The following is an 18319-nucleotide window of genomic DNA, read 5'->3' on the forward strand; positions in this document are numbered from 1 at the left end:
AATTTTTATTACGTACCGAGTAAGCACAAAGCTAACTCAATTTTAATCAGTACGAAATATGTTTACAATTCAATGTACGTTATATACGAGTAACGCAACTAAATTATAAGAGCCTTTTTAAACTCAGGTATCGCACATATAAAAACACCCCTTACCCATTACTTATTATCATTTCAAAAAGGGGTTTTTGAAATGATAATAAGTAATAAAATATATCCTCCTGTATTGACCATTAAAGTGCTTACAAGTAAAGAAATCCATTGGAAAAAAGATAAAAAATATATTTTAAACATGTAATAACTTATTTATTAAATTGAGTCAGCATGGAAAAATATCTCTTTTTTAAATAACTCATCATAAACTAAGTTATGGTCATCATCGCGAATTTCAACAGAAGGAATTTCACCGTCATTATCTATAATTTTAGCATGAAAAGGACCACGGTCAGCAAATATGGCAACCATTTCTTCTATAACATTCTCTGGATCTATATTTGGATTTATATGGACATTATGTAATTTTGCAGAGATAGTAGCAGGTGGAAGTGTCAAATAGTCATCACTTATTTCTCGCACATTAGCCAGAGATATAATCTCTTTATTTCCATAATCGACGTAGTGAACTTTTACAAGTCCTTTATTCTGGTTGCATTGTAATATAATCGCCCTGTACCATTTATTATCATCCGGGAAAATTGCAACGCAAGCCTTGTTTTCTAATATTCCGTTTAAAGCGTTCATATTTAAACAATCTTGTTGAAGATTCTCATACATATTTTCGTATTGTTCGTTTTCATCTTCGTCGAATATAATGCTTAGTTCAAGTTTATTTATTCCGTTAAGTTCGGTAACTTTACACAAAAATTCTGAAACTATATTTTTCGGAAACTCTTTAAATTCATACAAGTCCTCTTCTATCATTTTATTCCAGTCAGCAGTTCCAAATGATTTATTTTCATTGGTTGACACAGATTCTACAGATTTATCTAGTTCGTCACTAGAATTGACAATGTAGTCGGGACACGAATCTAAGTCTTCCACAGACTCTGTTTCTAAATGTTGATTCACATTTGAGGCATATACACGAACGATAGGCTTAGACCCATCCGTGTATTGTGCTAACTCAAAATCTACTAAATGGTCATTAATCCAGAGTTTGTCAAATTTCAGTTCGATGGGAATAATTCCACCAATGGGTTCGCCGCAAACTTTCACGAAACACTCTTTATCAACTATCGATTTGTGAATATAATCTAAGGATTTTGTATCCCACTGCTTGCCATTAGGCTTTATGCGACTCAATACGCATTTGCTTGCCTGGATTGGGAACTGATAAAGTGCAATGCTTTTTCTAAGATTTTCAAAAGCACAAATCTCCTCGTTTCCGTAATCCACGTAGTGTATGAGACATGACGGTGGTTCGCTATTTACTTCTAGAACGCGGCCTCTGTAAAATTGGTTGTCCAAAAAATATTGAGCGATACATGGTTCTCCAACTGACCATTTTGCGAATTTTGCTTTGGGATCTGGGTCTTTGAAGCGCGTATACAAAGCCTTTTGGATAAGTTCCAAAGAGTCCTGCTGTTCAACGTCATGTAAGTAAATTATACCTTTGTTGTCGATGTACCTGAAAATTTATTAAATTAAGAACTTTATCTTATATTTTCGATTGTGTTATTTTAATATACTGCTTCTGTGTACTAAAATATAAAATTCGTGGTTAGGACTTGTCGGACCCGAACCAAATTGTAATAGACAAGTGGTAATAGAAATGGGACAAGACAAAAATTCTCATAACCGATGAGCATGCATGGTGGCTGTCATGAAAGTGGAAGAAGCGAGAGAAATATGTCAAGATCGTAGCAGTAGTAGGGACCGTGACCCTGCCTATCCCTTCGGGAAAAAGGGCGTGAATATATCATTAAAAAAAATTTATAAAACAGGAAAGAGATATTAGTAGTCGGGATTTTACTTATTAAGCTATAATATGTAACCTACAAGCATAGGCATTTATGATGAGACTATAATAGCAGCATACTAACGTGGGAACCGCCCTAAACTCTTTTTTCTTAAATGGCTCCGGCGGCAACCAGTCTGCTATTACTTCAAACACAGTATCAGAAGAGGCAAGTACAGCATCCGTTTCTTGGATGATATCAGTCGTTTCTTGAGTGGTTTGGGGTGGATTGACCTTGGAAGATTTCGTTGGTATTGGTTCTAATTGAAGCCAGTCTCGAATTGAACCGGTCAAGTTTAGGAATGATAAATCACCCACTTGTTCCGAACCTTCTATTGTGGCCTAAAACCATAGTCGTAATAAATAAGTAATTGTTGGGATATTCAAACTCAAATTTTATTTACGTACAGTGGTATCTCTATAACTCGAATGTTCAGAGAAATGCAAAAAAAGAACTTGGACATTAGCAATACACAGGCGTGATTTCTAAGTGTATTTTTCGATTTGTAGAGTAGAGTTTGAATAAGCTGAACCTGCCCCTGTACTTTATATGTTTTACATATTAAATCGAATTAAATATTAATAAAGTAAACTGTACCCTAAAAAAATAAAAAAAGCTGTACTTCTTAGAAAGTTGAGTGTATGTATAATTATGTGTGTATAAAAAAATTGTGATAAGTATACTAGAATAGAACATACGCACAATACTCGGAACAAACGCAGGCTGCAATTAGCACATACTAGACTATCTAAAGTTAGTAATTATTTTTCGGGAAAAGGGATACTCTTTTTTAATAAAATCCCAGAGGTTCTTTTATCTCTGCCTTTTAATAAATTATTCATTAAATTATTAGGAAATGTATTAAAGAAAATCTGTGTAAAAAGGCTTACATAAAGTTAGCAATTATCTAGTTGAGAAAAGGGCCTGTGACTAGTGCTGGGCAGGCTACTTCTAATTAATTTGCTATATTTGTTTTAAATATTGTAGTATTGTTTGATGATTTGCTTTTTTAAAAGAGTACCGAGAGCTTTTTACGCCGGCTTTTTCTCTCGGCCTACACCCTCTGTCTTCTTTGTCGATGAGTAAGTAGGCATCTACTTACGTGGAATAAGCGATCTTTTGTTCCAAAATAAACATTTTTTTTTTTTTTTTAAGGGAATGGCAATTTTTTTCGACTTAGAAGAAGAGATTTCGACTTAACGAGGTTCGAGTTATAGAGATTTGACTGTGTAACATTTCTTACCATTTGACTTTTATCTGGTATTGCAAGGCCTTGGTCAATAATCTTGTTGTTAAGGCATCGCCATTCTGAAATGTCTGGATCGAGCGCGCCCCCTGGTGTCGTGTGGTAAACCCACAATTCAACGGGCATACTCTTGCCCTTAAACTTACCCGTCTTAGTAATAAATATACGAGAATATGCATCAAGCAATTCCCCTAAATACTCTTTTGTCAGAGAGGGCCATTCTTGTCCCGCCGGCATTATTCCAAAGAGATGACACAAAATGGCTCCATCTCCAATAGAAGAGAACTTTTCAGGGAGCACTCTTAAACCATTCAAGGGCACAGTTTCCACACAAGCAAAGTCACAGTAGAAAACTTTTGCATTGTTATCTATAATTTCTAATATAGCAGCTCGCCGCCATGTTTTTGACGTGTTTGAAAGGTTGCAGCATCTATCACCGACATTCCAATTTTCTTTGGGTTTAAGATCTGTTTTCTTTGTGTAATACTTTTGTATATTATCAAATAATTCATTTAGTGCCGTTTGCTGTTGAACCAATGAAACGTACATTTGAGAAGGCGAATTATAATTTAGTATTTTAACTTCTAGTCTCAGTGGACCTTTATTTATTGCTTCGAAAGATGATGATGATGATGCTTTACTGGTAGCTTTTTCTTGAACTTTCTTTTCGGGTATGTTGGTTATCTTTTTCTGATCGCGATATTTGTCGTCTATGTTATCTTTGAACATTGTTAGTCTAAAAAAAATAAGAGTGCAAATTAGTTAAAAACATATATATTTTATATAAATACATATACAGGGTGTCCCAAAAGTCGAAATTTTCTCATAGGTAATGCCACACCAGTTATCAGAAAAATTAAAAAAAAAAAAAATTAATCATGTATTTTTGAAGTTATGGATATTTTTTTGTTATTCCAGAAAATGCACACCATGTGACAGTTTTTTCATTCCTGTTGTTACAAATATTTACTTTTTGCCAATTTTTTTTCTCTCATTTTTTCTGTCATCCCGAATTATGTTTAATGTAACCTACGATCCTAAACTCTGTGCTGATCACTCCAACTTTTAGGAAAATGTCATTTTATACCAAGTTTTTAAAATTAATTTTCGCACTACTTCAACTGATCGTCCTGAAAAAAAATAGTATTACATGCATTTAATAAGGATTCTACAGTGGTATAACACTGAGTCCATTATTTCTTAGATCGACCATAAGAATTTTTTTTGTTAAACAAAGTCTACGTAAACCTATGAGAAAATTTCGACTTGACGTCGACTTTTGGTACACCCTGTATATTACAACTTCGTATTGTTTAGCAATACAAAAAATAATTTCACAATATACATCAGATACCTCAAAATTAAAAAAAAAACCGCACACTTAAAACTCACCCAAATGCGATAGCATATTTGTGATGGACCATTAGTTCATTGATACAGATAGTTTCCTCATCATCGTCAGATGATGTGCTGAAAAGCCTAACGCCAAGAGATCCATGTGACCGCGCTTCCTCCACTCGCAACTTCAACAAGCGATCCTCAAATTTCTTCAGAAGCTGTACAGATTCGGGACTCCATTTCCTGTTCGCTGGTGTAATGCCCGCCAAGTTACATTCTGTTGCCTAAAAATGTATGTCTTAGACGTAATATATTGTGAATAAAATAAAGAGTAGGATTACATTACAGGTATAGCCTGTACAGATTCTAGCGGTAACGCAAGTTCGGCTCTGTACATCGAGAGCAAACAATGTATATGGGGAGAGAACGTTGCGGTATTTACTACCGCGGTTAATAAATAGTCTACCCAAGCAGATAATAGATAGCCTAACACTAACCAACATAAACTGTAAATTAAAAAACTACTTTCACCTGCATTTGTCGCGCTACTAGACATGACTGCTATTGTTACATTAATACAAACCACAGCGGTTTTCTAATGTCCCATTTTGTGATATACTATTTTATTTTGTAAAATAAAGAAAAAAAACATATTTCTGGCACAAATTATAATTTCATCCGAACGCCATCGTACGTACAAGTTTATGTATTTTGATATATTATAAAGTGTGAAATATTTCTTTTTTCTTCAAGCCAAATTCTAGAAAGGAGTTTTGTAATTGCAATACTATACTATTTTTTCATATGTAGCTCACCAATTATACTTATAGGACTAAAAGTCTAGAAACAAAAGTTTTCTATATAGTGTGATAATGAACACACATAATCACACTAAAAAGTGCATTAATTAGCATCCTTAAATAATGTTTAATACCAGAGCCTGCCGTGTAGTGTGCTTCGCCGTGAGACGTCGCAAAGCATCCCAGTGTACGAGTAAAGTAAATCCCGAGTCAAGTAAAAATACGCGAACGCGCCCTTGACCTGGGAGTTGACAGATGCGTGCACGTTCCCAACGACCGCCGCTACGTACCCCATACCTCTCAACGTCCACGGCACACACCATATCTATAATTTATTAAAAAATATATCCCCTTATTTCACAACGCGTGTTAACGATACTTACACGCAAAGCTATTGTGAAACATATCACCAATAAACACTAAACCAGTTAGATTTATCCACAATTATTATGAACTTAAAACTTTATATATTATAATTGGTAATATTGATAAAGCAACTAATATAAGACTTATCATCATAAATCTCACCTTTTTCAGGTAGGTATATTATTCCTGATTTATTGTTCGCACTGAACTCTTGCTCCAATTCATCACACACATCTTGATAGACTGTCTGAAGATGGCACTAAAGAATACAAACATAATAAATACATAGAAAATTGTTGCAATTTATGATGAATATATTTTGTCCATGGCAAATTAACCAGTCAATAGATATTATTGTACTAACAATAGAAAAGAAACACAATATATTTTAAAGTCTTAGTCACATTACAATTTTTTTCTTAAAAATTTATTAACAATTTAATTATAAAATTATTAACTCACCAATCGGACGAAGAAGCGATCCGGACTCTCAATGTGAGTAATGCAGACTTCAACCTCACTATCTCGTTGGAAATGATAATTATTATCGAAAATTTTAAGTTTTTCTTTAAGTTGGGGTAGCTTTGCATACTATAACAGAATAATAAACATAAAACTATCATTAATTACTAACGATACAGACAGAAACAAAAAAAAAAAACATTCTAAACGAATAGGGTACATTTTACATGTGTGTACGCGTTTGCGGCCCCGGCTCAGCATTACGTGCAGACGAGTTCCACAGTGCTGGTAATTATTCCAGAGACACGAACATTTGATTTATTTTCAATGTATTTTCATTTGATTTCCGATAATACGGAAGCGAATAATTTTTGTATAAAAGCAAGTATTTTTTAATTATATTTAAAGGTATCAAAATGGGGTATTTTAAATAATGCTGATGATGATGAATTTTGGTTATATGACCTAATGTTAGCATTAGCATCAACTTACGCTTATTTAATTAACAATAGTTTAATAATGATTAATCAATAAAATATTATGATTAATATTGCGGTAAATATAAACAATTCTAAGAATTTCTGTACAAAGATGATTTTCTATACAATTAAATGACTAAAAATATGATGTTACTTCTCACCGGCAATCTATTAGGCATATAGGCCCGTGAGTGGAATACAAGGGCATGAGCAAGGCTAACTCCGTGTTCTAGAGTGGTTACGTCAACTTCTAGAGTAACGCTTTCAGCCGCCATTGATCGAACGTGTCTGACATTTATCACGGCTTGTTTGCTAAAAGAGAATAATAATATTTAGTAATTCTTATAAAAAAAATAATTTAAACTATTAAGGCATGTTAATATTATTATTTTATTTATTTACAGTAGAACACACAAAAAGGCAGTGAAAAGCTGGTCAGATAGTCCTCCTGTCGGATTGCCACCTCTTCTTTTAAAAGAACTCTTCTTAAAAAAGATAAAAAAGAAGTAGGACAGAGAAGTGGAAAAACACATAATACTAGTCGCCCTACACCTTTTTGGGCCTGGGTCATAGCTTTCTGTATCTTATGTTGTTGTCTGTGATCATTTGTTTTTTCTAATAGGCAAGTAAGACCTGACACCAGCCGTCTAATCTAAACGAAATTTCATTCAAATTGTCACGTTTATATGTCTCAAGTCTCATGTGTATCTTAATCTTAAAATGAAGTCATTTATACAGAATATTATTACATAATATAATATAGCCTTTTATCTCCGAAACTCAGTCACTTGATATATTTAAACTTTAATATATTTTCACTCCAGTATATCTCGGGAGTTCGGCGTTCCTCTTGGCAAAGGCCTCCTCTAATCCTTTCCACTGTTCTCTATCTTTTTGAGCGATGCTATATATATATAATACAGAATATTACAGTAATTTAAATTACTTACTTGTCAACAATATTCTGTATGAGGAAAGCGTCGTCCCTGGTCCAAGTACCATTCTTTGGTTGACAATTTGCGAGACAGCAGTTGATAGCGAAAGGGGGTGGGGAACGTATACGAGCGGGTGGAAGAACACGTAACCTTAAATTAATTAAAATTAGCTTGACGTATCTGTATTGTAGCTGTGTATGAACCGATCATGATTCAATATTCATTAGAATGCTTAATGATGGTGATGGTTGTTAGCAAAAAAATATCAGTTTATAATTATTTAAATAACGACCATATTGTTAAGAAGAATTTCCAGTAATATTTATTTTCTCTATGGGCCTTCAGCTTACCACATTACGATTTTTAAATTTTTTAAGACATGTATACACAATGATTATTTTACAAGTCAGGGTTACATTCAGCTATAAGGACATACAGATCTTATAAATTCAAGGATAGTAGTTAACTTATACAAAACTCATGGTTTTCAATGTATAAATAATGTGTATTATGTACACAATTATAGCATTCTTTCACTCATGTGAAATTTTATTAATTGATTTTTAGAAAGGTAATAAAGGCTGTTCTATTCTATCAAAGGATTGTCAGTATGAATACAATAATTCGCTAAAATCTCATTTTAATTTCCATAATAAATTTATTATTGAAGATGAATAAATATAAAAATTAAAAACTCACTTGTCAATAGTAACAATTTCAGTGGCTCCAAAATCGAAGGTGAACACGCGGTATTTAGTATGAGGCTTCTTGCGTTCAATGCTCACTATACGACATCGAAGCCACAGATCGTCTGCACTGTTGTGCATTAAATATATTTTGCCTGTAAACATAAGTTTTATAAAATTTGTTTTTGGTTAAATTTATAATCGGTGGCAGGGCTGACATCATTTTTAAATAGCATTAAAATTTTGGCGTTTATTGTTATTCACTCTTATACTTAACCTAACACGGTGAGGTAACATAGGTGCGGCCAATACGCATTAGAGTGAAACAGAATATATAGGCGTGTTATCCTTAGTCTGGTAATGGTAGATTAATATCAAACAAAAGATTTGAATTAATATCAAAAAATAAAAACTGCATAATTAAAAAATAAATAAATAGCGCATTGATAAAAATGCTATGTAATAAGCTTCCGTGGCAGTGCGCGATTGCCACACGTTTGATTTTATTGTAAGTGAAATAATTTTGTACACTGCGTTAATAACTGCAAACTGAGGTTAATGAGCATTTCCTATGTCGCAAGAAAGCTAAAAATATGTGTTTTTTTAACAATATTATTTTTGCATGTAGGGGTTGCCCAACTGGAATATTTTTTCCTACTAATAATTTAGGCAAAGTACATATAAATGTAAACAAACCTTCAGCAATATGATTGGGTGCAGGCTTAGGTAAGGAAACGGGGTTTCGAAACTCCTGCAACAATTCCTGTACCCGCGGTTGAAGGCATGCTCTTTGTACGAAGAAGTTGTGAGGATCGATTATATGCGAGATGTATATGACTTCTTGACTTCCTGAAAAAAAAATGACAAGAGCTTATGTTTCGAAATCACTTCAAATCATACAATATAGTAATTAAACAAATCGTAATATGATTAAAAAATTACGGCGGTGCCACTGTTCTTGGATAATGATTATTCTCTCTGCGACTCTCAACTCTTGAGGTCATGCGTTCGAATCACGGTTGTGCACCAATTTATATTTTAAGTACGCATTTAACGAAAGGAAAACATTGATATCAAAAATGTTTTTTTTTAAAGTAGGCACTAAAATAAGCCTAATATATTAGCTTTTAGACAAGACAATTAGTTTTTATTAATAAAGTCAAAATCTGTTAGAACGACATCTAGGGACTACTCGTATTCCGTTCTAAAAACTGATAATCGTAACAGCCGATGACATTGTTATTTTTTTTTATTGAGGGGAATGCATTGCCACACAGAATGTGGGTTTCGCTCTAAAAAGACCTACCCACTAAACCCCTCCCACCAATCACGTCACTGTTGGGGTAACTTGGGGTCGCGTAAGCATTCTACCAAGGGATATTGACATTGTTATTAAGAATCCTATACAATACTAGCTGAACTGGCAAACGTCGTTTTGCCACGTATATCATTTATGGTTATTGTGCCTCACTCGACATGGATAGGTATAGTGTGTCGCGGACTTTTTTGTAGATATTTATAAGATCTACAATTGCTTAAAACATTTATGGTTTAATCTTTAATAGTTTAGGCAGGATACGCAAAATAAGTAACTTTTTTGGTTGATTTTTTACACCTTGTGTCCGAAAAACCCTAATATCTTACCGAACCCTATTTTTGTTCCAAATTAAATGTAACCTATATTACTCGTGGATAATATAGCTTTCGAAGGGTGAAAGAATTTTTAAAATCGGTCCAGTAGTTTATGAGCCTATTCATTACAAACAAACAAACAAAGTTTTCCTCTTTAGTTATATTAGTGTAGATATCTATATAATAATCTAATACAATAGAGTAGCCGGGACCTTTGATTTTGGTCAATACAACGTTACCGGTTGTATTGACCAAAATCAAAGGTTTGACTATATTTATTTCTTGAATTTCAAAACCATTTACTAAACCACATTAGTTTTAACTTACCTTCCTTCAGCTTTGGGTGCTGACTTTCCGGAAACGGTGACACTGACTGAACAATCGGCTTCAAGAATTGTTCAACTGTTTAAATATTATTTAATTAATAAAATTACTTCTATTAAAATAGGTATTTAAAATTATGTATGTATTAGTAAATTTAGGGCCTGTTTCACAATGTATTGATAAAGTAGCAAATAGCTATGCAACACAAATTATTCGGAAGATAAAAATTCCAAATAAAATACTTCGCGTTTCATGACGAATCGCGCTATCTGACAGTCGTGAAACGCAAAAATACTGTTTGTCCTACAATTAAGTAATAAATAGCTTATTTGGAACTTATCCGGACATTATGAAACAGACCCATAATATTATAAATCAGTAAAGTATCATATATTACTTTAATACATTTATGTTTATATCAAAGTCCCTATTTAATAAATATTACACAAAGTGTTTTAAGGACTTTTTCTGAAATAACGGTATTTACGATTAATAGTCAAATTGCAGTAAATCTTACGTAATAGGTACTTGAACGGCCATTACTATTTTTTCAATTATGTAATTTCTGCTCTAATAAATTTGATGTGAGATAAAAATTAGAACTGTCATATATTAAACATGCATATTGGTTTGAAGCTATCTATAAAATAAATTTAAGTCGCCATTTAAATACTACATACATCCAGATTCCGTGGTCGCTTCGCTATTGGAGGAGTTGACGGAAGAGAAAGATCCACTCTTTGAGCGGTATGTCGGCGCATTTCTATACAATATTAACTTTGTTGGCTCTTTTTTCTTTTCCACCTGACGTATATCTGAAATGGTTCAAATAGAAATGTCACCGTAAGATTTTCGATACAGATTATAATCTATTTCGCGATAGCTAAATTAGGAATTTAAAAGAAATTGTAATTGCTTGCTTTTCATGAATTGCTCACAATGAATCGAATTATTTTTGAAGTATGACGCTAGCAAGGTTATTACGAAATTTCTATTTTTTTTACTATTGAACTTTTAACGAGGAAAGCAAACTTCAAGTTTCAAATAAATCGGTAAGAAAACTCGGTATTTAAAATTTGGAATCCAATTGAAATTACGTGGTAAGCTGCTTGATAATGTTAATACATAATTGAATAGATAGATGTCATGTGATAAAGCCGTCATACGGTACCGAACTGTAGCGCTTGACTTTCTTTTATAACCTGTGAATGTATTATGTTCCTTTAAATATCTCACCTTTAACTAGCTTATCCCTTTGGTTTTTTATGTACATATTTCTTTATTTTTTCTCGCGTTTAGTATCCCTAGCTTTTACTTGAATCTGGCATAAAGTTATAACTATTGCAAAAAACAAAAAAAAACAAAACCTACCTCTTACTATCTTTGGGGGGTAAACCGGTGCGCACGGAGCTGAAGGCACTTCTATACCCTGCTCTTCTAATTCACTCGTCGTGCAAAGTTTGTATGCAGCAGCACCTGTGCCTTCCAAATGAACATAGCCCTTGACTTCATCACATATTTTCTCATTGACGGTCACCCTTGAACAAAATATAATATTGGATTCAAATCTAATCTTGAATTGGCATAAGAACTTCTGTTACATAGAGTAAAGAATTATATTAAAACAACTAGTTTTATATACATGATATCAGTTTTTTTTTATATAACATTTTTATATTTTCATAGTACAGAGGGGAAACGGGCAGAAAGCTCACTTGATGTAAAGTGATATCGCCCATGGACACTCAATGCCAGTAAGGCTCGCTAGTGCGTTTTTATGACCGATTCCGACTATGGCTTTAGGGATAGTGTGTTCGAGGAGAGGAGTACATCATTTCAAAGAGATATCAAAAAATGCAAAACAGTATATCTATACCAATATATAAAGAACTAGCAGACTCGGCCAAGCGTTGCTGTGGCTAAGGTTTTTGTTATATTACATAGTAGTAAATTAATCAAGGGAAACCGTAGGAGAACTTATGTGAAACGTTGGTACCACGACACGGACCTAAACTATACTACCTTTAACTCAGCGCCCTCTGTTAGAATTGTATCAAATAATAAACAAATGTTAATGTTATCGTAATTTTAGTAAGGATGCCTATTTTTTTTGAAAATGAAATATAGCCTATGTCACTCAGGAATGATGTAGCTTTCCAACAGTGAAAGAATTTTTCAAATCTGCCAAGTAGTTTCGGAGCCTATTCAATTCATACAAACAAACAAACAAACAAAAAATCAAACCTTTCCTCTTTATAATATTAGTATAGAAGTATAGATAAAGATTTGAAGAAAAAAAATTTAGAAGTAACGATGGCTGAAAATGGCTCAAAAAGTTCACCAATTTCACCGATTAATATAGGTATATCTGCAAGAAAAACAATAAGGTTCCCTTCTAAAGCTACTTACTCCTTGGGTGTAAAAAAATGCCTATAAAATATCTTTCATCGCATGCAAAAAATGTTAAAAAATAAATACCCACCCGTGCGAAGTCTGGATGGGCAGCTAGTATTCAATAAGATAAACAAGGGTGAGAAGAAAATAAAATACAATTACACTTAAAACTCACTGAATGCTATCCTCTAAATCGTCCTTTTTCAAATACCAGGGCTGATTTAAGATATTCTTTGCATCATCTAGAACAGCTGCCCAATTAACCTAAACAAAGTATTATTATTATTAAATATATTTTATGCTTTATTCCGAAATTTTGTGATATTTTATCAGCTGTTATAATTAAGTTATTTATCATAACAGGTGTATAATACACACAGAACCCTTTTTTAACTTAATAATTTGAATAGTATAAATAATTCATAAGATTTATTATACAATTAACAATTAATTTAATATTTTTGACGTTCATAAGTGTATTTGTTTACTAGGTAATAAGACATTTTCTTTGTTTGTTTGTATATAATTTATAAGTTTATGTAACCACGACTAACCAAACAAACATACTGAAAACTGTAATACAATTATTAAAACAATTTGTAAGTACTAAACCAACTCTAAACTCTTTAAAGTCTTATATAAAAAATTGCACACCATTTTGAGAGTCCATTAAATTACCTAGTAACTAATTGTATGCCTATTAACAAAAAAAAACTTATTGGTGTTTGTTCAAGTTTGAATGTGTTAGTAATGGGAGGTAACACTTATCACATGTAAGAGTTTTTAAATAGAAGAAGGTTTTTAAAGTCTTTTAACATTATAACTGATGATTGACTTCTATGATGAAATAGGGTTTTAAAACATAATTATTGTAAATGTGTAATTGTTTGTAGTGTAACAAATTAATGTTAATTGTAATATATATTAACCATGAAGTCAGCGTTTTAAAAAAGCCTCTCACTACTCGAGTGACTGTTTCAAATGGAACCGTCCAACGGTGTTGACATTCAGAAGTCAGTTAGTGTTAATCGTTGGCTCTGAATCTTACCCAACATACCTTTTGAAGTTCTGTTTGATCAATATTTTTGAGAATATTAGAAAATTGAGTTGTCTTCTTGATAGCATTCTCAATATTATTTTTGACCTCCAACAATGATTCCTTCTTTAATGTTTTCATTTCTATTATTTTTGAAGTTACTTTGTCCTTCTCCGCTTTGATAAGTGAAATTAATTTAGAATAATGTTGCTCTACTTGATTTAACAATTGAGTGAAGTCCGAATGATCAGATTCACTTTGAATGCTTTGAAGTATATTTCCAACATCCTGTTAAGAAATATACAAAATAAATGCTATGGAGATGGCATAAGTTTTCCTTAAATAACAATTTTTGCCATAGAAATAATTGTTATCTGTGCAATAATTATAATACTCGATAAATATTAATGAGTACTTACAACAGCAGTCTTTGTGAGTCTTCTGTAAAGCTCATTTACTTTGGGTGTTGCTTGTTTTATTTCAACAAGGAATCTCTCATTCTGAAAATGAATAAATTGTTATTTAATGTTCAGTATACATACATTGTAAATTTAACCTAACATGAAAAGTGTGTATTATAATAGAATTGCATTGCAAGCATATTTTTAAAATGTGTAAATCCATAAATATTGATATCCCATATCATGGTGAATACTTGCAACCTTAATTACTAAATTGAATTAATTAATATATATATATATTTTTTTCTTTTTTTTTGTCAGTAAGTTTAATATGTGTATGTTGTTTGCTTGATATTTAGTGTAAAATGCTGTGTACAGATATAATTGGATATCAGATTTTCAAATGTTGTTTAGTGTGTAATAAAAATAAAAATAATAAAAACTGTTATACCTCCTGTTGAATGGAAACAAAATCATGATTCTTGCATGATTTCTCATCAGGAAGAAGTAAACAGTCAACACATATGGGTTTCTTGCATGTCTTACAGTAATATTCTAAGGGCCTTTTTTGATGCAGATTGCAGTTGCTTTCGTCAAATTTCACTCCTGAAACATAGAATACAAAGATACCAGAGTATCAGAAGACATATAAAAACAAAAAAAATATCATTTAATCTGATACCAAATGTCATATTATAATGAAGGTATATAAACACACCTATTTAAGTTAAAAAAATATGCTAATATAAGCTTCAGTCGCTAGTTACTAATATATGTTATGTTGTAAATGCATAAATAAATTGAAAAAGTATGTATATGGCACTTACCTAGATTTTGCAGAACATGGTTTTTAAATATTATGAAATTCTTATGAGATTTATTAAAGCAAGAAACACACAAAATTGTTTCACATTGTTGACAGACTTTATCACTTGGACTTCCACATTCAGTACATTCCCCTAAAAGTGCAATAAAAAACTTTAGAGATTTTAAAATATAGGCTGTATATTATTTTTAATGAACATCTTTGCAATTAATGCTAATGTTTTTGTATTGAAAGAAAACTGTTAGTTATATGATAAACTAATTCTTTAAAAATTCTAATACTGTTTGGCACCAAAAACAATGATCAAGTGGGAACCATAGCAAGAGGCCTAGCCACAGCTGATCCAAGAAAACGTGAAAACAGTGATAAAAAAAAATACAAACTGGAGGAAAATATGCCATGGATTTAAACTTGTGCACAGCTAATGGATGTAATATTTATACTTATATTAGACTGGTACCTTCAGCTGTCTGAGTACTTTTGATGATAGCATCCAGGTCAATAAAGCATGGTATTTCTAGGTTTTTGTTTTCTTTAGTAGCCTGTAAAGCAGGAAATATACAAATTATAATGATATTTATTATTTAAAGCCCTTTTTAATAATAAAATACTGTATTAGTAGTAGTCATTTTAATTAAGTCCAAAGTCATCTGTTATTCATCTATGTTACTTTTTAAACAGTGAGGATTATAATATACTAGCTATCTGGTGGCTTGGTATCATCTAATAGTCAATGAACAAGTGTTAGACATTAGCTGAGCCTAATTTATAATTTTATGAATGTAATGCAGTAAATACAAAATAAATATTAATTTGATTACTATCACCAAATTGCAATACTTAGTGTTACAATGTGCCTTGATTTGTTGTATAAATTAATAAAGTAGCTATATAATTATAACTATTAATAATATATTTTGCTTAGTTTATACAAACTAAACTTCAAAATGCACACAAGCAATGAATATATATGTCAATCCTTTTGCATTACAGACATTATTATACATTTTAAACTCAAATATTACACTATCTGAATATTTAGAATATGTAAATTTAAAAGCTTTATTAAAATGTTGCAGTTGTAAAACTCATGATTATTTTGTAATGGATTTGGGTTTTTGGGACTGAGACAAACCCAAAATCCATGAAAATCAATCATTCTCAAGTTATGTTCCAACAAAGTAGACTTTGTTTCATATATTAAGATCAGGTAAGATACCTTAAGATGTTGCATTGTGAGTTCTCCCAACATGAATACATTTACTGGAAAATATTTGTCAAATTCAGTCTTATTTTTCAACATAATGGCCCGTTCTTCTTGACTGATTGTCATTTCTTGCTGGCATATCTTACAGTCCAAAGGCTCCTCAAATTTTAGAATACTGCATACACAGTTATGGCACATGGTATGACCACATGATAAAACAATAGGCAGGTTTCCATATCCTTCAGGCGATAATGCTGAAATCCATCAATAGATTTTAGTATACTGCATACACAGTTATGGCACATGGTATGACCACATGATAAAACAATAGGCGGGTTTCCATATCCTTCAGGCGATAATGCTGAAATCGATCAATAGATTTTAGTATACTGCATACACAGTTATGGCACATGGTATGACCAAATGATAAAACAATAGGCGGGTTTCCGTATCCTTCAGGCGATAATGCTGAAATCCATCAATAGATTTTAGTATACTGCATACACAGTTATTGCACATGGTATGACCACATGATAAAACAATAGGCGGGTTTCCGTATCCTTCAGGCGATAATGCTGAAATCCATCAACAGATTTTAGTATACTGCATACACAGTTATGGCACATGGCATGACCACATTATAAAACAATAGGCAGGTTTCCATATCCTTCAGGCGATAATGCTGAAATCCATCAACAGATAGAATCTAGAATAGTAGAACTGCTAAAGTATTGTAGAATATAGATGTTGTTGTTAAACTATACTATTATACCAATCTCTATGAAAAAAGTTAATGATTTTTATTAAAATCATTACACAAGTAGCGTTTTATTTCTACTAAGCATTGCAATTCAAGATAACTCTTGAATAATTTATGATAAACTATTATTATCTTTATATATCATAAATATACTGGCGTTTATAGAGGAATTTAAGGTTTTAGAAGTCAATGTACATTCATTTAATAACACTTAAATATATTTTCTAGGTGTTAGGAATCCTTTAAACTTAAACTTTTACAAGCTTTATTTTAAAAAGATAAATGTGTATGCAATATGATAAATCGCATGGGAGAAAGTTGTAAAATACAGGAAAATAATATTAACAAGAATGTTCAATATATCCTATACTTTTCAGATGTATTTATTTAGGCGGCGAAACGCTAACTTATACTTTGAACTCACCCTTCAGATAGTAAAGTTGGCAGCAATTAGGACAGTTTTTACTTGAACTGTCCATTTAAAAGCTTGTATTTGAAAAATATTTGTTTTTACTCTTGACAGTTAAAAATTTGTTTATCTTGTAAAAGTTTAAAATATGGCGGCGGCCCGCTCCGACTACCAAGTACCAAAGAGCATTAAATATTCTTTATTGCATTATTATTATTTTTTTATGGCTGTAATTTGTACTGCCAACTGGGCACAAGGTACTTCGCCAGTGTCGTGTAGATGGAGAAGGCACGAAGGAGATTGATCGGTAAAAATAATTATTATGAACCTAAAAAAAATTATTGGAATTCGATTATTGATAGTTTAAAGACAGCACAGACAACACAAATATGAGAAAAAAAACAGGATTAAATACTATTTATGAATAATTTATATGTATATTACACTTTAATTTTATTACTTGCTATATATTTACATCAAAATCTGCAATATGGACTAAACACAAAATATATTAACAAACATTTAATACTTAAAGGACGGGGGACTAGGATAAGTACAGTATAAATAGTATGTGAGATACAGTGAGTTCATCTAAGCCACACTCACAGATAGAGTGATCCCTTATCCGAAGCTTGGCTAGATAAACAGGAGTGCAAACATGACCAAGACGCGGACGTGAGATTGTGGACGTAATCGAGTGATTTGCATTCCAATAATGACAAACCAATGAAAAAACAATCGCATCACCTCGACGTCCGTTGTTCCACGGTGAAATGGCTATGTAAAACCAGCTACCCACTGAAGTAATTTTGAATCTATTAGGGTCCTTCAAGAAAGAGCGTGCTAAAAGGTCGGTAACAAACTTGCGAGCCCTCTGGCAATGAGAGTACCTATGGGCGGTGGCACTTAACATCAGGTGAGCCTGCCCATTTTCCCCGTGTACTTTCAAAAAATAAGTTAACGTTTATACGTAAAATTCATCATAGTAAAGTAAGTAAACTGCGAGTTTATCTATAAAATTAAATATCCAGTACTTCACTTGATAGCTGTAAGCTGTGTAG

At 32.2% G+C, this 18319-nt stretch overlaps 1 protein-coding gene across 1 annotated transcript; it reads right to left on the bottom strand.

The window, feature by feature from the left end:
- Positions 1-264: 264 nt before the first annotated feature.
- Positions 265-17449, bottom strand: LOC110992124. The gene is made up of 22 exons (XM_022257813.2): positions 17274-17449; positions 16102-16343; positions 15343-15424; positions 14884-15015; positions 14508-14662; positions 14075-14155; positions 13677-13943; positions 12795-12883; positions 11597-11763; positions 10906-11040; positions 10229-10303; positions 8966-9118; positions 8283-8424; positions 7599-7733; positions 6810-6960; positions 6170-6298; positions 5870-5966; positions 5476-5666; positions 4596-4825; positions 3201-3939; positions 2042-2298; positions 265-1626 (listed from the first exon to the last, which is right to left on the bottom strand). The coding sequence occupies exons 1-22, from the start codon at positions 17326-17328 to the stop codon at positions 309-311; spliced, it is 5022 nt and encodes a 1673-aa protein (XP_022113505.2). The 5' UTR covers positions 17329-17449; the 3' UTR covers positions 265-308.
- Positions 17450-18319: the final 870 nt, after the last annotated feature.

Source organism: Pieris rapae, chromosome 8 (assembly GCF_905147795.1).
Source record: "Pieris rapae chromosome 8, ilPieRapa1.1, whole genome shotgun sequence".
Taxonomy (NCBI): Eukaryota; Metazoa; Arthropoda; class Insecta; order Lepidoptera; family Pieridae; genus Pieris; species Pieris rapae.

Coding starts and splice junctions, on each gene's coding strand:
- LOC110992124 (XM_022257813.2), bottom strand. CDS start 17,328: ATGGACAGTTCAAGTAAAAACTGTCCTAATTGCTGCCAACTTTACTAT. Junction 11,041..11,596: donor CCCCCCAAAGATAGTAAGAG/GTAGGTTTTGTT, acceptor GAACCATTTCAG/ATATACGTCAGGTGGAAAAG. Junction 9,119..10,228: donor GCACCCAAAGCTGAAGGAAG/GTAAGTTAAAAC, acceptor TTTTTTTTTCAG/GAAGTCAAGAAGTCATATAC.